Genomic DNA, 21,656 nt, shown 5'->3' on the forward strand with positions numbered 1-21,656 from the left:
GAGACAGAGAGAGACAGACTGGTGGTGAAGAGGCAAATTGCTTTCCTTGTGCACACTAGTCAGAAATCTTTATCTGGTAAGAATTTGTTGAAGAACTTGCATATTCTAGTTCAGCTATAAAAGAATCTTTCTAACATCTGGTTATCTCATACTCCCATCTAGTGGAAAGCAGCAAGTTGTCCTACTACAGTATGTTCTTTACTTTTATTCTTTGGTTAACAACAATGTAATTATACTATCACACTGCTTTTGGATCAAGTTTAAAATTATATCTTCCTGAGGGGGGAAAAAGGTGAAGTGGGAATTTAGTTCTTAATATAGCTAAATAGATCCTTCTATGGCTGTGAGCTACAGCATGCATCCCAATAATTAGCAAAGTGATGTCTTAAAGGATCAAGGCTGTATAATAAATACTGGACTTTGGAAATTTTTACAATCTAAGTTCTACACCAGTACAACATGAATACCACAAAATAAGAAGGGTCAGATTTTAGAATCTGAAAGATAAATAGTAAAAGATACAAGTGAAATAAAGCCTGAAGGTTTCTGAAGCATGAACAAACTATGGTGAGCTGTGGCTTGGTTAAAAAAGTTATATTTACTATGAAAGTGCTAAATATAGAGTTAAATTCACTAATTATAGAAGAACCAGCTCTGTATTTTTTAAAATTATTATTTGTCTTGACAATTAGAAGAATTCACAATCTCAGGAAGCCACTGCTTTTCTACCAATGCCTTTAACCACCCAATATACCTTTATTAAGTAAAATCAGGTTAAAACAACATACCAATAGCAGTAGTGGTGAGAAAGAAGAAATACCTAAGAAGTCATACTATGCCATATAATTAACAATTTCCTAAGTAGAGAAAACCTATGATTGATTCATTATAATTTAAAAAATCATGACTATATTAAAAGCCTCATCTGCATCCTCACTCCAATGTGGTGAATAGTGGTGACAGAGTCCTTGGTAAGAATGTGACCCAAGAAGGGTGGGACGGTTCTTCAACTAGAGCTGTCATCACTGAAACAGCTGGGATGACCACATCCCTTCCAGTTGCCTTACACTGGAGCTCCATTTCTACAAGGAAAAGAGCCAGCTACAAACCACTCTGCAAGAAAGCATACTATAAAAATCAGCACTAGGTGCCAGGTGCTATCTATTGTGGAAATCTGTGCTATTACCACTTACCTACTTTTAGGTTTTAAAATCTTTTTCTTAGAGTTCTATCTAATCTACAGTGTTTTATATTTGAATCTCCCACATTTAAACTAAAACATTTTACTTTTAGAAATACCTATAAAAACTTTTAAAGTCATTTGGAAGCAATCCAACAAATTTATTAAAAGAAAAACCTTGTTGTGGAATTGGAGAAGAAAAGGATGCCACTGTGATCTTGTTATCAGAGAGTGGCCTGAGAATAAGTGGGATGTTTATCACATACTCAATTTCAGCCTAAAATAACCCAGATTCTACCCTTAAGAAAATGAAGAACTTTAAAAACGTGGTTTTATACAAACCTAAAACAAAAACAAAAACGGGGTATGGGTGAGCACAATATCCACGTGCAAGGGACTGTTTGTGCGGTGTGTGGATTATCTTTCTTCAGGGGCTGTTTGTGCGGTGTGTGGATTATCTTTCTTCAGATGATCCATAAGTAACTTTTGATGACATATATAGATTTAAAAAGCTTGTTTATTAAATTTATTTGTGCTATACTGAGTTGATAGTTTTAAGAGAGTATATAAATCAGTTCCCATATTTAGCACAGTTTTCAAACCTCTAAATTTTCTAAACTGTCCTATTGAGCAGTTCTCTCTCCAGACTCTCCACAGGATGTTAAGAAAAGTTCTATGGGGAAAAAAAGGGAAGGGGATTCAGAATTAAGTTATTTTAAAAGTCTTTTTCATGATTCTTTAAAATTTAAAGATGCAAAGGTGGACTGGCAGATTGGAAAGCTCTAAGGTGTAGGGATGGAGGAGGGTTATTTGTATTAAACGTTGTTTGTAAAAAAAGAGTTTAGCACCATTAACACATATATATGCAAACATTAATATGTATGGCAAATCAAAATTGTACACTCAAAACTTTACAACTTAAAGAGTTCTAGAGTTAAATCTAACTGGTGAAGGAAAGGGAGGAGCGAAGGGGAGGAAAGGAGGGAGAGAGGGAGAGAAAGGGACAGCCTGGGAGAGCAAGTACAAGAACCAAACTACCAAAAGTATTGCCTCAGACAAATAAACATATTTACAGTTTCAAGCTGAAAGCAACCAAGAAACTATCCTTTATTCTACCAAAAGAAATTCTTCTTGTATCACTATTTGTGAAACTTACAATTTTTCCAAGGCAAGTAGTAGAAACTAGAGTGCTTTGACATGCTGCCAGCATTCACAGTGATTTAAAAGCATGGCCATGGCACTGCTACAAACCATAATTTAAAAGGGTTGGAAGCTGCCCTTTTATAACAGGGATATACATATATGGATTTAAGCGTGGGCCTCTGTGATAGAATTCAACACAAGTATTAATCCATTTATGGTAGGGAATTTTCAGTTTTCACTCAGCTCTAAATCAATCAGAAATTCTGAACAGATGTATGTTATAATCAAGTAACACATTTTCAATAAATTGCAACTGTTTTATTGGGAGACTTTAACAAAGATAAGGCAAAACTACTAATTATGTTACTTAATATGATAAATGACATGGTTGCAGCTATATTAACTATACTTCAATATGAAATAACTGGCTATAAACTGGAAACTTTGGGTCCGTGTCATACATTTCAATAAACACTCATTATCTCTAAATATTATTTGAAAGCATGCCCGGTAGATAGTGTTTCTTACTGGGTTGTTATCAGGCTTCCTGAACCTTTTATTTTCCTCTACTATTGTAATCACGGGCACACTGAAAAAGGAGAGAGCTCACAGTAAAAGTACACCTTTGTCCACAAGGATGTCTGTATCACAACAATCACACTTCAGAGGCGACAGCCTGGTGCAGTTCAAAGTTCACTGGCCCTGAGAGTGAAAAATGCACATTCTAGTATCTACTCTGCTATGGAGAAAGGTTTTGGCAAACTCTGAATTCAAATTCAGCTCTGCCATCTGTAAGCCCTAACTTTGGTAACTTATTTAACTTTCCTAAGTCTTTGATTTATCATAAATAATAAATATTAGGAGTATTAGGTACAATCAGGTATATAAAGTGCTGTGGTAAGGAGAATTTTAAGACGGCTCCTATGAATTCTGTCCCCAGTGTTACTTTCATGATTATGTTACTTTTATATGGCAAATGGGAAATTTTCCAGGTGTGCCTAATCTAATCATGTGAGCCCTTAAAAAGCAATGAATTTTCTCTGGCTGGTAGCAGAAGGGGAAGTTGAGGTTCAGGAAGGATTCTAAGGAGTGTTGCTGGCTTTGAAGACGGAAGGGGCTGTACCTCAATGAATGCGAGTGGCTTCTAGAAGCTGAGAGTAGCCAGCCCCCAGCTGAGAGCAATGAGGAAACAGGGACCTTGGTTCTCCAACCACAGAAAATGAATTCTACCAACAAGAATGAGCTTGAAAGCAGATTTTTCCCCAGAACTTAAAGGTGAGAACTTCGCCTGGCCAACACCTTCATTTCAGCTTTTTGAGGTGCTAAGCATAGAATCCAGCTAAGCCAGCCCCACTACCTCAGACTTCTAATCTGAAAGATAATGGATGCTGGCCAGACACAGTGGCTCACGCCTGGAATCCTAGCACTTTGGGAGGCTGAGGCGGGTGGATCAGCTGATGTCAGTGGTTTGAGACCAGCCTGGCCAACATGGTGAAACTCTGTCTCTACTAAGAATACAAAAAATCAGGTGGGTGTGGTGGTGGGCGCCTGTAATCCCAGCTACTCGGGAGGCAGGCAGGAGAATCACTTGAACCTAGGAGGCAGAGGCTTCAGTGAGCCGAGATTGCAACATTGCACTCCAGCCTGGGCAAAAAGGGTGAAACCCTGTCTCAAAAAAAAAAAGTAATAATAATAATAATGGATGTTAATAGTTGTTGCTTTAACTTGCAAAGTTTGTAGTAATTTGTTATGCAGTAGTAGAAAATTATTACAAGTGTTCACTGGTGTGTGACACAGAAATCATTCACAAATTATATTATTAATAACTCATGGGCTCAAACAAGTCATTTTAACTTCCTTTGGTTTTAGTTCTTTGATCTGTAAAATAAGGTTCGACTAGTTAAGTTACAAGTTCCACTCTAAATTTCTAATAATTCATTTTTAGTCTCCTGCAACTATGGTGATAAACCTTGATCCGGCATCTTCCATTCACCTCTCCAGATTCACTCTCCATGCCTCAGTACTCTGTGCTACTTCCTAGAAGGCTGACCCTTAAGGACTACACCCGTGGGTTCCCTTGGCACTGGCAATGGGACAATGGGAGGTGCCAGCAGGAAATCAGAATGAAGAAGAAGAATGAGGTCTGGGTATTTATATCCTGGCTTCCTGTAAGTATACAAGGTGATACAAAGGAAAATGATTCCTAACAACTTTGGGGGTATGTGGAAGCAGGAAGGGGGTGCTGTGGACTGAACTGTATTTCCTCAAAGTCATATGCTGAAGCCCAAACCCCTAATGTGACTGTATTTGGAGCAGGGGCTTTTAGGAAGTAAAGTTAAAAGAGGTCACAAGGTGAAGGTCACAATCCTTTGGAATAAGTGACCTTATAAGAAAAGGGAGAGAGATCTCTTCCTCTCCAGACACACACACACACACACACACACGCACACACGCACATGCACACACACACCAAGGAAAGGCCATGTGAGCACATGGTGAGAAGGCAGCCATCTGTAAGCCTGGAAGGGAGACCTCACCAGAACTCAACCATGTTGATTAATCAAGCACCTGTTCTTGAACTTTCCAGCCTGTAGAACTGGGAGAAAGTACATTTTGTTTAAACTACCAGGTCTGTGATATTTTGTTATGGCAGCCTGAAAAGACATACATGGGCAAGGAAGAATTCTCAGAGGTATTTCTTGAGCTGAGACTTTTTGTTTCCTATTGGTAGGAGGCAGGGTTTTCCAGGCAGAGAATACCATGCAATAAGGCACAAAATTTCAGGGAATAGTATGTATCAAGCACTTGGAGCATAGGGTGCTTGGAAGGGCAGTAAAAGAGGGTGGAAAAGCAAGCAGAGGCCAGATGTTGGGGTTTAACATCAAAGGTCAAGAAATTTGCCTAAAAGAAGTCCAGTGGGAAACTACTGAGGGTTCTTAAGTCATCAGAAATATATAAATAGTATCCATGTTCAAAAGACCATTTATGTGGTTGTTTGAGAGGCCAGACTAAGAAAGAGGTAGAGAATAATTTAACTCTGATTTTTGAAATGTACCCAATGGAGCCCTCAGGGTACTAAGTCACGGATCACCATGAAGCTGGAGGTGAGGCTAAGTGGGCAGGGTCATGGAATCCCATGTCTACCTCACCCACAGAAGTTCTGTGGCCCTAGACTAGACCTGGAATCTTTGTTACACTCAGGATAGCTAGTCTAGAATATTTTACTTCAAAGACTGTACTGAAAGAGCCTACATATGGAGGTCAAAGGCACCTGCTTCAGCTCTTTTAGCTATGGTGAAAAAGTCAGGGAATTATCAAGAATTCTGAGAGAAATGTGACTGGACTCATGCCAGGAAGATGTCAGAACTACTAATACGTACGGGGTAGACTGTTATCAACCCCAGCTGAATGACAGGCCATATGCAAAGCCCTAGACTATTATGGCTCTTAGATTTTCAGACTATACCCAGTTGATTAAATGAGTCTGTGTGATAAAATTGAAAAAAAAAATAAAAGGGTTATTTTCATGCCATGGAGATCTGCTCTTGTCGGATATACTTTCATTGGAAAGTATCAAATTAAAATGATTAATACAGACATTAAAAAATGACTATAATTTGCTTTAGAGAAAAGATGGTATCTCTTAGGAATGAGCTTTAAAATCTCATGAGCAGTTTTTGGCAATTGCATAGCAGAACCAGAAAGAATACAGGTTAAGTATCTCTCACCCAAAATGCTTCAGAAGTAAAATAAAACAGAAGTGTATCAGATTTCAAATTTTTTTAAATTTTGGAATATTTGCATAAACACAGATATCTTGGGGATAGGACCCAAGTTTAAACATAAAATTCGTTTCTGTTCCATATACAGCTTATGTACATAGCCTGATGGTAATTTTATACATATTTTAAATAATTTTGTACAAGACACAAAGGTTTGAATGCATTTTGACTGCGACCTGTCACACGGTCAGGTATGTGAAATTTTCCACTTGTGGCATCATGTTGACAGTCAAGAAGTTTTGGTTTTGGAGCATTCTGGATTTTGGATTTTAGGTATTATAAGATTGTAAGGTAAAAACTACGCCCAGGAGAGGGCAGTGCAGCCTTCTGTAAAGTTAACTGATAGGGACAATAGAAAACAGTGTGAACATTAAGAGCAGAGATGTTCTAATCCATGAAAACTATTTTGTGTTAAGTCACTTTACCTTTTTAAAACATGAGAGACATATTGCCACACTTCTACATCCCTTGAAGAGACAGCACAAGGGAGAGCTGTTTAAGTCTTGTAAAAAAAAATTTCTGGAAAACTTTAGCTCCCTAAAACTGAAGAATTGTATCAGTTCTAGCAGGTTTCTACTGACTTTGCTATTTTACACATTTACTTTTGTTTCTGAAAACTGATTCAATAAACTAGTTTTTAAAAGAGCTTAATGTCTAAAATTTTATTTGTTTATAATCTCCTTTAATTACACTGTACACATCTCCAAGAGCTGATGAAAGTATTTATTCTAAAGGGTTTCCTGTGGAAATTTGTAGTACAGAAGTGGCTCTCAAATGAGTCATCCTAACAAGATAGCTGCCATCCTAAAATTGTATAGTTATCTTTATTTTTTTTCCTGCTAATTCTAACTTTGAGCAGACTTGTGAACTACCATTATGGACTTGACAGTCATTCATAAGCACAGGTTTCAAATACTGATTTTAGATTTACATGATATGTAGTAGTACTTTCAAAACAACCTAAAGATAAGATCTATATAAAATTCGCATTTTTGACCCACTAACATTTGTCTTGTGTATATTTGCACTTCATTCAAACCAAGACACTACAATTAATTTTTTTCTTAAAAAAAAAATTTAAGTGTTTCAATGTTTTTCACTGGTAACTTTATAGCTGAAAATTTTAAAGAGACCTAAATTCAATATTCCCTGATAACTAACATATAAATGCTCAATTCAGTATTCATATTTGTTTACTGAAAATGTAGAGATGAGATGTGAAGTTACCAATTTTTAAGAAGAAAATAATTAAATTATTAAACAGGGCCAGGCATGGTGGCTCACGCCTGTAATCCTAGCACTTTGGGAGGTTGAGGTGGGCTGATCACTTGAGGTCAGGAGTTTGAGACCAGCCTTGCCAACATGGTGAAACCCCATCTCTACTAAAAATACAAAAAAGAAAAATTAGCCAGGCATGATGGCACAAGCCTATAATCTCAGCTATTCAGGAGGCTAAGGCAAGAGAATTGCTTGAACCAGAAAGCGGAGGTTGCAGTGAGCTGAGGTCACACCACTGCACTTCAGTCTAGGTGACAGAATGAGAGTTCGTCTCAAAAAATAAATAATAAAATAAATAAATAAATTATTAGATAGTCCTAGAGGATTACTACAAACTTATTTACCACCAGAAAGATATTTTCAGTATTTCAGGCTCAAAGGAAATCTTAAAGACAGCAAGCAAATTCAACAACTCTAAATATAGTTATTACGGTCCAATTTACTAAGTCAAACTTAATGACAGTAAGACAGAACACTTTATGTTGTGTTCATTTCTCAGAAAAGACAATAACAGGTCTGCAACTTAGCAAGCATGCTGGAGAACTTGAAGATATCTCCACTGTCTAAAGAAGTATTGCAAAAAGTATAAATTACTAATGTGGTTGCAGTTTTCAAAACAATACCTCCAGAAGTGCAGTTCGAATCCTTCACATTTTTCTTTGCATTTTAAACAAGGGGCTCCAAATCCTTGCTCGTGACCTAAGCCCATCTGTTAAAAAGAAAACATCGCGAATCTATTATTACATTCTTTACAAATTAAAAATTCAATAAATTGCACTTTTAATTCCACTTACCACTTGTGTTGATATAACTTTCAAACAAATCTTATGTTTAGTCAGTAATGATACTCAGGTATGTACATGGCAGTTCCAAGTACATACGTAACATATTTTATATTCTGATTGCTTTTTATCAAGGAAAGAAAAGCATCAGAATATAACCGTATAGAAAACTACAAACATTGCAAATAGCAAAAAGTCATGAACTTATGTCTTTGGCCACTACATGCCTCATAGTACGGCCCTGTAGTACAACAGGTACAACACTCAGAAAACCATAGCTTAAAAAGCAAGTCTCATCCTGAATAACATATTTTGCATCAAACAAGGAATTAAAGATTTTAGGAATTACAACTGAAGTAATATTATTTTATTATGATAAATATTAATAGCTACAATATACACTTATTGAATGCCAGTGCTATGGCTTTAACGTTTGTGCTCCTCCAAAATTCATGTGGCAACTTAATCCCCAATGTACCAATATTATGAAGCTGGGCCTTCATGAAATTATTAGGTAGTTAGGCAATGATGGCTCCACCTTCATTGATGGGGCTTCCTGTCTTCCATCTCTTCTGAACCTTCCTCCATGTGAAGATGCAGCAACAAGGTGCCATCTTGGAAGAAGGAAGCAAGCCCACACCAGACACTGAATCTGCCAGTGCCTTGATCTTGAACTTCCCAGCCTCCAGAACTTGAGAAATAAATTTCTATTATTTATAAATTACCCAGTCTAAGGTATTTTGTTATGGCAGCAGGAATAGACTAAGACACGAGGAATAGAGGCAAGTACTTTACTTATATCTCATTAAAATCTTATAGAACCTTTGCCCACTTTTGATGGGGTTGTTTGTTTTTTTCTTGTATGTAAATTTTGCTTTTGCAGTTCTTGTAGATTCTGGTATATTAGGGCCCTCTTGTCACATGAGTAGATGCAAAATTTTCTCCCATTCTGCAGGTTGCCCGCTTCACTGGTGATGGCCAGTTTCTTTTGCTGTTTTCTGCAGAAAGCTCTTTAGTTCATTAGATCCCATTTGTCAATTTGGCCTTTTGTTGCCGTTGGCCCTTTTGCGTGTTTGTAGACATGAAGTCCTTGCCCTCATGGGGGCCTATGTTCCTGAATGGTATTTACCTAGGTTTTCTTCTGAGGCTTTTTATAGTTTTTAAGGTCTACATTTAAGTCTCTAATCCATCTTGAATTAATTTTCGTATAAGGAGAAGAAAACGATCAGTTTCGCTTTCTACTTGACGGCTAGCCAATTTTCCCAGCACCATGTTATTAAATAAGGAATCCTTCCTCATTTCTTGTTTTGTCAGGTTTGCTCAAAGATTCACGGATTTACTCGCTAGATGGTGCTGGCTATTATTTTCTGAGGGGCCTCTGTTACTGTTCCATTGGTCTAGATCTTCTGCTTTTGCGTCCTGCTACCTCCTGTTTGGATTACTGTAGCCTTGTAGCTATCATTGAATTAGGTAGCATGATGCCTCCAGCTTTGCTTCTTTTGCGCTTAGGATTGTCTTGGCAATGTGGCGTCTTTTTTGGTTCCACATGAACCTTTTTAAAGGCAGCGTTTTTCCAATTCTGCTGAAGAAGAGTTCATGTAGCTTAATGGGGGATGGCAGATGAATCTAAATGTACCTTGGGCAGTATGGCATTTTCACAATAATGATTCTGATCCTTAATCCATGGCATGCGTATGTTCTTCCATTTGTTTGTGTCCTCTTTTATTTCACTGAGCATTTGTTTGGTAGTTCTTCCTTGAAGGAGCGTCAGGTGATTGAACAGATACTTCTCAAAAGATAGACATTCATACAGCCAACAGACACATGAAAAATGCTCATCATCACCGCCCATCAGAGAAAGCAATCAAAACACAATGGATACCTCTCCACACCAGTTAGAATGGGCAATCATTAAAAAACAGAAACAACAGGCTGCTGCGAAAGGATGTGGAGAAATAGAACCTTTTACAGGTGGTGCGTTGACTGCTAAACCAGTTCAACCATGTGGAAAACAGTGTGGTGATTCCTCAAGGATCTAGAATAGAATCCATTTGACCCAGCCATCTCCTATTACTGGGGTAATACCCCAAAGGATTATAAGTCATGCGGCTATAAAGAAACACACATGCACACATGTATGTTTACTGCGCACTATTCGACAATAGCAAAGACCTGTGTAATTAATCAACCCAAATGGTCATCAGCTGACAGACTGGATTAAGAAAATTTTGCGCACATATACACCATGCGAATACATATGCCAAGCCATTAAAAAAGGATGAGTTCGTGTCCTTTGTCAGGACATGGATGCCAGCTTTGGAAACCATCATTTCTCAGCCAAACTATCTGCAAGAACAGAAAACCAAACACTGCACCCTTTAACACTGCCCATGTTCTCACTCATAGGTGGGGAATTGAACAACGAGCATCACTTGGACACGAGGAAGGCGGATCATCACACACCGCCGCGTCCTATTAGGTGGGGAGGGGGTGGGAGAAGGGATAGCATTAGGGATATACCTAATGTAAATGACGGAGTTATATGGGTGCAGCACACCAACATGGCCACCATTTAATTATGTTAACAAACCTGCACATTTGGTGCCAACATGTACCCTTAGAACTTAAGATAATAAAATTAAAACTAGGTCTATATATACTATATACTTTATCTTTTAGCAGTGTACATATTTGAGCTTAACCAACTTTTCTTCATGTATGTCAACCAACGGCATATCAGAACAGATGAATTCTATAGCAGATATGAGAATCCTAGATGTTGCTCTATGTAGAGGCGGTTTTCTTGTAAAAATGTTACTTTTTTCACTGTTTCTTGCCTTTAGAAAATTTTTATATAGAATGTAATTTATTAAAAAAAAATCTTACAGAACCATATAAAATACCAAGTAGGCAATATTATTTGCCATTTTGACACGTTTTGCTGAAACTCAGAGATTATGGAACTTGCTTAAGATCAAAGTGTTAATAAATGGTAGAGTAGAGATTTGAGTTCAGGTCTTTCTGACTCCAAGGCCTGCGCTCTTCTGCCTGAAGCTGTAGGGAGGCGAGGAGTGGAGAGCTGTATTACCATCCTTGCTATAGTAAACCATCTTTTCTTCTTTACCATATTAAACAGTAGTCTTTGAGAACTTGCTGAGACATGGCCTAATATGTGGAAAGAGTGGGGTGCAGATGGCAGAGGATACAAGAGGGTAATTAAGCTCTTTTACCCAACTACCGATATTAGAGAAAAAAAAAAAAAAAAAAGAGTAGCCAGTCTTACATCAGTACAGTGGCAAACCACCAGTAACCAGATTATTCCGTGTTTTAAATATCACATCAATGACCATGAGGAATTGGTTACTGGTTAGTGCCTAGAGTAGCAGTTCAAGCTGGACAAATAATGGATATTTTCCAATGGCCCTCTTTTGTAACTTTACCAAGTTCTGTTTGTCACTATGCAATCAAAACCACATTGTAACTTGTTCCTTGAAAGATCAGTCTGACATGCCCTGAAGTTGAAGTGAAGCCTTTCCTTTTGTTCTAAAGAAAATGACCACATCCTTTTTCCATAATTAAGGCCATATTCAAACCCAGCTGGTCCACCCAGCTGCTTAAGGGAACCCACATTACTTTTAAGTTAGACCATATAAAGTATACTCTCTAAAGAATAAACACCTGCCCAGCATTAGTTAACCTTTATCATCTTTGCCATGTCTATATTACCAATTTTCAAAAGAAATGAAAGTCTTTAAATTGTATATTTAACGTCAACACTAAGCTTTTTTTAAAAACAATTAAATTGTTTCCTTGTCACTGGTGATCACAGTTCACACAGTATGGAAATAATGTAGGTTAAACAAAAGAGAGAGAGAGACTGGTTTCTGGTCTTGTGTAAGAAGCATAATTACATGTTTTCTCCATAACAATATCCATAGTAAAATGAAAAGCAAATCCAAAAAAGTATATTCTTTTTCAAGGCCTTTCTAATTTTCCATTACAGAAGAGTTTGTTCTGAATGTGCCTAGAATATGGATATGATTCATACTATGTTCATGCATCTCCTGCTAAATAAACTCTAATCCCAAATGAAAATTTTGATTACATTATTAAGCCTTAATCACATAGCTTAGCTTAAATCAGAGGCTTTTAAACTCTCTTTTATGTAATTCACAACGTGGAATACATTTTACCTTATGACATAGAACTTGCATATGCACATACAAACACATGTGTGTATAAAATCCTGATATTTGCGGACAGATAATATCTAGAAATATGCTGCTGCCTCTAAATTAAATGGCCACTTAAATTCTTGCATGCCTTCAAATTAGAATTGCCTGGTCTGAACAACGCTGGGCTTATAAAAGACTGCAAACATCCTGGAACAATACCATCTCATTCTCTATTTCTGAATGCAACTTGAAAGTTCAGCTCATGTAACTAGAACCTCCATGAGTCAGCAGAGTTTTTACACTAAGGCTTTGGAGTAGCTCACCACTGTAACAAAGTCAACCTTGCAAAGGGGCAAGTTGTTTTCTCCTACCAACTTTTATCTTTGTAAATCAAAAATAAAATTATAAACCCAAGAAGCATCTAAATGGACCCCACCTCTTGGCCAAGGTCATTCCAAAGTGAACCTGAAAAACCAGTTCAGGCCATGATAAGAAATGGGGAGCTGGGGCGGGTCGGTGGGGCAGTGTGGTGCATGCTGCCTCACAGATGACCAGCATTAGCATAAACACAGAGACCTAAGACTGACAGAACAGACTCTGATAAGAAACATTTACAATCTATTCTCTCTGACACCTGCTACCAGGAGACTTCATCTGCATGATAAAACCTTGGTCCTTACAAGCCCCCTTATCATAACCCAGACATTCCTTTCTATTGATTTCAGGTCTTTAGATAATAAGGCTTTCAGCTAATCACCAACCAGAAAATCTGTGAAGCTGCCCATGACCTGGAAGGACTGCTCCCTACCTCCAGTTGTCCTGTCTTTCCAGACTGAAGCAATGTACATCTTTCATGTATTGACGGATGTCTTACATCTCTGTAATATGTATAAAACCAAGTTGCAGCCTGACCACCTTGGGCACATGTTCTCAGAGTCTCCTCAGGGCTGTGTCATAGGCCACTGGTCATTCATATTTGGCTCAGAATAAGATCTTCAAATACTTTTACAGAGTCTGATTCTTTACATCAATATGTTCTTAAAATAGCTATCGGTTTATTTATTAGAATTACTAGAGCTGGTGGTATTTCATGAATTGCTGCTCTTTTAAAGTGTCCCACATATTCTTGTTCTGAATAGGACTAGGCATCTCCCTCATGTAAGAGATCAAGAAAATAGAATCAAGAGAGGATGAGGAATTTGCTCCTGGTTGCACAGCTACTCAACAGCAAACCAGATCTAAAACTCAGCATCTGGCTCCTGCTCTACTGTTCTTTTGGGGCAGATGACTAGAGTGTCACACGGGAGCTCTTGTCTTTCAAAGAGAGTCACTAGCTAATTTCTGCCCCAAGGAAAAGAATTACAAATCCAGAAACACTCTTGCACCATCTCTAAGTGTAGATGACTTTCCGAGAGCTTTAAAAAGGAAGACAAGTAAGTTAAATAAGGAAGGCTGGGGAAGCTTTGTTGAAGGAGAGGTGCATGAATTACAATGGAAAGGCTGACCAGTATCTAATTTGGCTCAGAGAAGTGCATTCAGGGGAGAGGAAACACCATACACAAGGCCTGTGGCAGAAGAGGGCAAGGGAAGCGCCAAAAAACTGTAAAGCACTTGCAGGGTAACAGGGCTGGCCTTGTAGCAGGTGGAGTACTTTGTTTTGTTTTCCTTTTCTTTTCATTTTCCCAAGGAAGAAACTAAACTTCTTGAAGCATTCAACGCCATGCCTTAGGCTACTGGCTTAACAGAGGATGACGGCCGGGTGCAGTGGCTCAAGCCTGTAATCCCAGCACTTTGGGAGGCCGAGACGGGCGGATCACAAGGTTAGGAGATCGAGACCATCCTGGCTAACACGGTGAAACCCCGTCTCTACTAAAAAATACAAAAAACTAGCCGGGCGAGGTGGCAGGCGCCTGTAGTCCCAGCTACTCGGGAGGCTGAGGCAGGAGAATGGCGTAAACCCGGGAGGCGGAGCTTGCAGTGAGCTGAGATCCGGCCACTGCACTCCAGCCTGGGCGACAGAGCGAGACTCCGTCTCAAAAAAAAAAAAAAAAAAAAAGGATGATATCCTCAGAGATAGGAGAGACTGGTAAAGAGGAAAGCCACAGGGCAACAGGGGAGAGTGAGGAGCAAGAGCACCTCTCAAGCTCTGCCAGCAGAAGTTCAGGCAGCCCTCACAGAGAGCAGGAGACCAGGCCTTGGGAAAAGCAGTAACTTGAGAAACTGGCTCTGTAGGCTGCCCTGGAAAACCCAGAAAGTATTGTTCCAGGGTTCTTTTGCCCTTGGGCCCTGCCTGGAAGGCCAGCTTAATCTCTTTATGGACTCTTTCCAGTTAGACTTGTGACTGCCTGGAGAAAGTGCCCCTCTACCTTTCCAAACACAAACACTTTCATCTTCCCCATGTGCTCAGACTTAAGTGTGAGGGAACTTTTAAACATCACAGACAGAGAGCAAGTAAGTGAAAGAGAGTGGACTGGGTCACGGCAATATGATATACTTTCTCCTACTATAATTTAATGGAAGCAGTCCTAATTAAAAACACACACACACACAAAACACAAACAAAAATGACACCAAGTTTTCAAAATCACTTTTAGCAGCTAGAACAATTAGAGTTTCAGAATGGCAATAAACTTATTTTCCTGAGAACATTTCAGTAAGAAATTCATTTTATAGCTACAAGTATACAGCTACAAAACTTAAATCTCACTGACACCAGCACGGAAGATCTCTGACTTATGCCACATTATTGGGTGAGAACTTTTCCATATTTTATTCTCTTTATCAACCCTCTGTTAGAAAACAAGCACAATGCCTCTCCAAGAAAGAAGATACATGATTCACACTCTAGTGTTTTCCTTGTTTAGGATGTGCCTAGTTTCAGACTGAATTATAATTTAGAATGTAGTTGTTAAATCCAATTTATATTATAAAATTGCATGGTAGCAGACATACCTCTACCAGTGTGAGGCAAATTTCTTCTGCTCTGTTCCCACTCCAACTGAGGCATCTAATCATCTGCTATTCTCCCCTTCATAAGTCAAATGTGCATCAGATGAAGGAAAGCATACGGACTCTAATCTGTGGTAAGAGGAGTTTCACAGCCAGAACTGCCCCAAGCACAGCTTCTTAGGGCCTATTTTGGGCAAAATGTCATAAGAACTGAGGTTCCTCAACTCCTCTTGGTTTCAGTTCAAGGATCTGGAACCCCATCTACTCTAAGGGCTTCTCTAATTTCTCTCCATTATTCACTTTGTGTTCAAGATTCCCTGAAGTCCAGGACCCAGAATTCTTCTCATCCCTTCTCTTTACCCTCAGCATAGATCACACCTTCTCCTTAGGGTCCTTCTGCTTTCCTGAAGAGCCAAGGCTATTATTATTCTTGAACATCCAAATCTTGTAGGTTAGTTTCTGCCCAGATGACTGGGCTGGAGAAAACTCTTGGTGAGGGATATAAATAAGGAAAGTGTTATTTAATGATGCCCAGGGTTCACACAGGGGTATGTGAGAGAGAGTGGTAGGGAGGAAGGGGAGCCCAGAGAGGGTTAGCTCTTCAGCTAAGGCAAACTGGCTGTTTAGAAAGTGAAATCTAGATCCTTGGACTAATATAATCAAGATACGTGTGCCTGTATGTCATATCTATGTTGTGAGAATTACCAAACGTTAAGGAAATGATTATATATATATAGTTATAGATACTAGTGAGCTAACGGGGAACTTTGAAAATGTAGAAAGATCCCTGGAGGAGAGTCAGGAAAACTGCGATCTGGTCCCAGAGGGTCACTAGTGAGTTCAGGGATTTTGAAAGTGATCTTTCTTCTTCAGGCTTCATCTAGATAATGAAGAAATTAAACTAGATTGGTTCCAAGATACCTTTTAATTTTATTGCAAATCGTGTCAGATTAACTCTTAATTTGGTTATTATTCAGCATGGTCAACTGCTCAAAGTTAAATCACTAAATAGAAAATAATTATTTGAAAAAGCTAATATATTAATGACTCTGAGAAGTCAGAATCACTTGGAACTCAGTTTGGTGGAGTAGTTTTACAAAGTATGCATAGGAAACAAAAGACTTAAGTTGTGAATGATAAAACTCAGGCCTGTTGCATGTAATTATTTCAACAGCAAATGTGATACGGTATTCCCTGCAGACTCAACACTTAGTGCCTAAAACACATGTTTTCATAAGCACAAAAGTCTCAAAGCTGTCTACTTCATATCATTTTAGTAACACATTCTGGTCAGCATCAATAAAAGGATATGACAGAATAATTTTTTTTCTTCAGCATCCAAGAAAACAGGTCCTTTGGATTGACTATATTGGAAGAAAGTATAATCAGGCTTTGGGAATATCTATCAAGATCCTAAGAAAAAAATAAAAGTGACTATATAATATTTACTGTGAAACAGGAATCATAGGCAAATAGGACTTAAGTATCTTTAACTGCAGGCTCCACAAACTGAATTTATATTCACATGATCTGTGCCTCCAAACACCCTTTTATCCCCTGCTTATTTTAGAATAAGAAAAGGGAATGGAATCAATTTATCCATATTCATAATTTTAAGCAGTCAAATAGGTTGGCAACATTTCAGGTCACCCTTCTGACCCAGAAAAAGGTATTGCATGTCAGATACTTTAAAAAAAAAAAAAAAAGAAAGGAAAAAGTATGGAACATCTGGTATTTCAAACATGGTCTGAATTGATTTGGAGACAATTTGGGTCTGGAAGATATTATGCAGTATTCAGGGTGAGATCATCTGATTCATGCTGTTTTCATAACCAAATTCCCTCTGGAGTAAAGAATCCTATGTGGTTACTAAACAAGCAAGTGTTACTAAGACTTCTTTAATAATATTGGAATGAAGGTAGATCATATGAAATATACATATCTCTCTCCCACTCCCCCTTTCTCAGTGTGTATGTGCATGCATGTTTATCTACCTATCGCATATACACACACATATGCATGTACATACACACACATACATATTCATATTACACTCCTAAAGAAGCATTTTAGATTTTTGTTCATCCAGATAAATATTCTGGACAAAGGAACTACATATCTAAATAATTCATCTTAGCAAATGGCTCCCTTAGAAATCTAGTGTGATCTGTGAAGTCCCCACCCAAGGAATATATTTTACTAAGATCTGATACAAGATTTAAAATTATTTGAAATTTTTAGTTCATTGCCTGTTTGCAAATCTCTAACAAGATTTGCATTACCAAAAAAGTGTAGGTTGGCCAGACGTGGTGGCTCATGCCTGTAATCCCAGCACTTTGGGAGGCTGAGGTGGGTGGATCATGAGGTCGAGAGTTCAAGACCAGCCTGGCCAAGATCATGAAACTCCGTCTCTACTTAAAAAAAATTCAAAAATTAGCCAAGTGCAGTGGTAGGTGCCTCTAATCCCAGCTACTGAGGAGGCTGAGGCAGGAGAATGCTTGAACTCAGGGGGTGGAGGCTGCAGTGAGCTGAGATCATGCCACTGCACTCCAGCCTGGGTGACAGAGTGAGACTCCATAAATAAATAAATAAATAAATAAATAAATAAATAAATAAATATAAAAAATGAAAAGTGTAGGTTACACAGAAAACCAAACTTAAATATAAAAATAGTTGCACACTTTATTAGTTTGCCAACTTTCTTAGGTAAGAATACAAAGAACTAGTCTGATTAAGAGCTACAATTAGTCATTCCTAGTAAAGCTGCTACATTTCTCTTTCTTTGCTAATAAAAACGAAAACTTCCCATCTCTCAGTTACTCAAGTCTGAAATACATGAGAAGAAGACTGAAGACAAAGTTATCATCACCCACTTGGTCACCCAACCTGGGGCCCAGAGGCCTCCTTGTCCCTTGACTAGCCATGTTTATAATGCTCCAAATTCTAGTGTCTCTTTTCTAAAAGTCACACCTCATCTGCACTCCAGTGTGCATGTTCAAACTCACATCATATCATCCTGAGACCACGCTCTCTTAACTGATCATTTTGTATGACGTTGTATTGCTATTCTCAAAATTATTTTGATAAACCTAAAGATAATCATAACACTCCCCTTGCTAGATGATTTTAATAAGTTCAATGAATTTCACTTTTCTTAGCATGCAAAGAAGATCCTTTAAAGCCTGGCACCACCTGCCTTCCTCCCATCACTCCCCTCCAGCCACTCTCTGTTTTAAGGGGAGCTTTTCGCTTTGCTTGAATCTCTATTCCTCCTCTTCTCCATCTGCCAAAGTCCTTCTCTCTATTGGGCCCATAGAATCAATTTTAATGTCAGTAACTCTGTGATACCTTTCTCTAACTGTCCCCTTGGCACAAATGGTGTTATTAAGTCCTTCCTTACCATCCTATGATTGTGTGTACATCAATTTACCCACATTAGATTGTGAACTTCTTGTTCATATTTGAACTCCTAGTACTGCCACAGTGTCTGAGATTTACAGGAGTGCTAGAAAGTTTTACTTATTTAATTGTTTTAACTATCAAACGATCTTGATCATAACATATCTTTACCCCAAGGAACTTCCACTGCCTTTTACACACACACACAAAGACACTGAAAGGGATGGTGATAATAAAAGCAGCAGCTGATTTTTACTGAGCACTTACACTGCCATGCATGGTTCTAAGTATTTTACATGGATTATCTCATTTTATCCTCCTAACAATCTTACGAAAGTCTGAGATACTATTACTACCCACATTTTCATCCACATGAAGAACTTGAGACAGAGCTATGACTGCTGTTAACCAATAAACAGTGCCTAAAGGTAGGTCATAAAATGGAAAGCCCTGATAAAGAAGCACTATTTCCTAAATCCGTTTTAAAAAATAGAATGTAATGGAATTTTTAACTGAAGACCAAATATTATAGCTCAAGAATAGAATAATCAATTAAGGGTCTTCACTTGTCAACACGGCTCATCCATAAGGAAACAGGAGTAAAACTATTTACTGCAGATTCTATGATTCATTTCCACATCCCCTTACCTTTTCAGCTTAGGATGCATAAAGCCAGAAGCCCTGCATGCATCTCTACTATGAAATCTACTGTAAGCCAAATGGTCAGAAATCTTTTTTGTTCACAGAGAGCAGTAAATAATCACATAGACTATTATGTTAGGAATGAAAAGGAAACAAGTGTTCTTTCTGCCTAAATATTTTATAGCAAAATATATTCTGGAGGTAGTAGGTCAAGTTTTCTGGAACTTTAACAAATTAGACTATTCCTACTTAATCTGTCCCTATATTTCTTAAGGCAGTAACAGTATTAAGTTAATGACAAAGGTACTGTCATCAAGACAATTTCTCTACTTGAGTTTGAGATGTAATCAAGTTGTAGCTGATTAACCAAAACAACTATACCTCAATAAATACGGTAACATATTTGAAGAAGAGCAGAAATAGATCCTGCTATATTTCTAGGAAACAGTAATAAATTTTTGTTTTGGCAGGATACGTTGAAGTGTTTTTAACTATACTTTAAAAAATGAGCACTGAGGGTTGTGATGGTAGAAGTGTTAGTAAAAACACCTCAACCACCATTTGTTAAAATGTTACTACCCATCAGCCAAAATACATATACCATCACATTTAATCCCCAACAACCTATTGGAAAAGTATTATCACCTCTTTTTCACAAAAAGAAAACTGAGACTCGGAGAAATTAATTTGCCTAAGACTACCCAGCTAGCAAGTGGCAGAAGTGAGATTTGCATCTTGTTATTTCTGACTCAAACCCTATGCGCTTAACTATAAAGTCACTGCTTTTTTCCCTCCAAACTGAAACTTCAAAGGTAAATAGTAATTTAAAGAGTAATATTCCTCATCTGTAACTTCTCCAGAACAATCAATTTTGATCTGAAAGACTGCTCATTGCTTGCTAGGCAGGAATTCCTCTGTCCTAGGCAAACCTGGGACTTATTATGAGGAACCTGAATGTCTGCACACCAGCTATACTAACATGGAAGTCCCCGAGGTGATAAATTCACACGCAAGGGGATTCTCAGAAGGATGAGGTGAGAGTCAAGAAAAATCTCCAGGGTCGTGATGCAAAACAGGTCTCTTTCAATGTTACAGCAAGAGAAAGAAAAAAAAAATTAAAAGAATGAGCAAGAAATACAAAAGAACAAATTATATTTCAAAGTTGAAAGGCGTTTACTCAAAACATGTAGACATGACTAGTACTAAAAATTATCTGTTATATTATATGTAAGATGTTTTCACTATGCAGTAGTCAGGGGCAATATAATGAAGCAAAATATTCTTTTCATATTTTTCAAATCACTAAATTTCTAGATTCATAATGGAACACCTTTGTATTAGCTGCAAACTACCCCAAAACTTAGGGTTTGAAAATACGATTTATCATGTCATAGTTTCTGTGGGTCAGAAATTTGGAAGTGGCTTAACTAGATGGGCAGATTTAGGGTCTCTTACAAGTTCGTAATCGGGGTCAGCTGAGCTGCAAGGATCGACAAGGAAGATTCCCACTTCTAAGATTTCTCACACGGGCCTATCCACATGGGTAGCTCAGGACATGGTAGCTGGTTCTCCCCAGGGCAAATGATCCCAGAGAGAGCAAGAGCACACAAGACAGAAGTTGTAATCCCTAATCTTGGAAGTGATGCCATCGCTTCTGCCATATTTCATTTTTTGGCAACTGAGCAGGTTAGCCTGCAGTCAATGGGAGGGCAATACGTAAGGGTGTGACTACTAGTAGGTGGGAGTAATTGGGAACCAGCTCAGATGCTGCCTACTATATCCTATTTTCTGTTTTGATTTTAAATTCAAAGACTAAGTGATTTGTGATGAGACAGACATATTATAAAGGGGAACAGAGGTATATGGGGTGATTATCTACCACTTCTCTTTATCTGCCCATCTAGTTAAGCCACTTCCAAATTTCTGACCCACAGAAACTATGACATGATAAATGGTATTTTCAAACCCTAAGTTTTGGGGTAGTTTGCAGCTAATACAAAGGTGTTCCATTATGAATCTAGAAATTTAGTGATTTGAAAAATATGAAAATATTTTGCTTCATTATATTGCCCATTTCAAATATTTAAATTCTCTTCACCCAATGGGTATCTAAAGCAGAACTTTGTCCTTCCTCATAAATACTCTCATTCCCCTCAATTTGTTAGTTGTTCCCTCAGTAAGAACCAGGAAATGATCTTTCAGAAGACAGGATAGAATATGATTTTTAGCCTCTAAGTCTCATTTTCTTTCTCAATATATAGTTACACACACTTGTGTACACACACATACACACATACTTGTGTTACAGAAGACAGCTGCAAACCAG

The 21,656-nt window shown here is 38.1% G+C and overlaps 2 protein-coding genes across 4 annotated transcripts in view; one reads left to right on the top strand and one right to left on the bottom strand.

Moving 5' to 3' along the window:
* The window catches only part of TES (testin LIM domain protein), a 49,917-nt gene that overhangs the window by 15,359 nt on the left and 12,902 nt on the right, over window positions 1-21,656 (bottom strand). For 2 of the 3 annotated variants that reach the window (XM_017870657.1, XM_017870659.1), the window contains exon 2: window positions 8,007-8,092. In XM_017870657.1, the coding sequence (XP_017726146.1) occupies window positions 8,007-8,092 (86 nt within the window). Of the gene's footprint in view, window positions 1-8,006; window positions 8,093-9,801; window positions 9,835-21,656 lie in introns of those variants that run through there. The other variant, XM_017870658.1, reaches the window with a different exon arrangement.
* Window positions 4,269-21,656, top strand: part of LOC108528699 (neural Wiskott-Aldrich syndrome protein-like) — a 31,572-nt gene continuing 14,184 nt past the window's right edge. Inside the window, exon 1 of the mRNA XM_017870660.1 lies at window positions 4,269-4,491. Coding sequence (XP_017726149.1) covers window positions 4,336-4,491 — 156 coding nt within the window. The 5' untranslated portion in view covers window positions 4,269-4,335. The remainder of the gene's footprint in view (window positions 4,492-21,656) is intronic.

The sequence above is a fragment of the Rhinopithecus bieti genome, unplaced genomic scaffold, assembly GCF_001698545.2.
Source record: "Rhinopithecus bieti isolate Rb0 unplaced genomic scaffold, ASM169854v2 scaffold_5350, whole genome shotgun sequence".
Taxonomy (NCBI): Eukaryota; Metazoa; Chordata; class Mammalia; order Primates; family Cercopithecidae; genus Rhinopithecus; species Rhinopithecus bieti.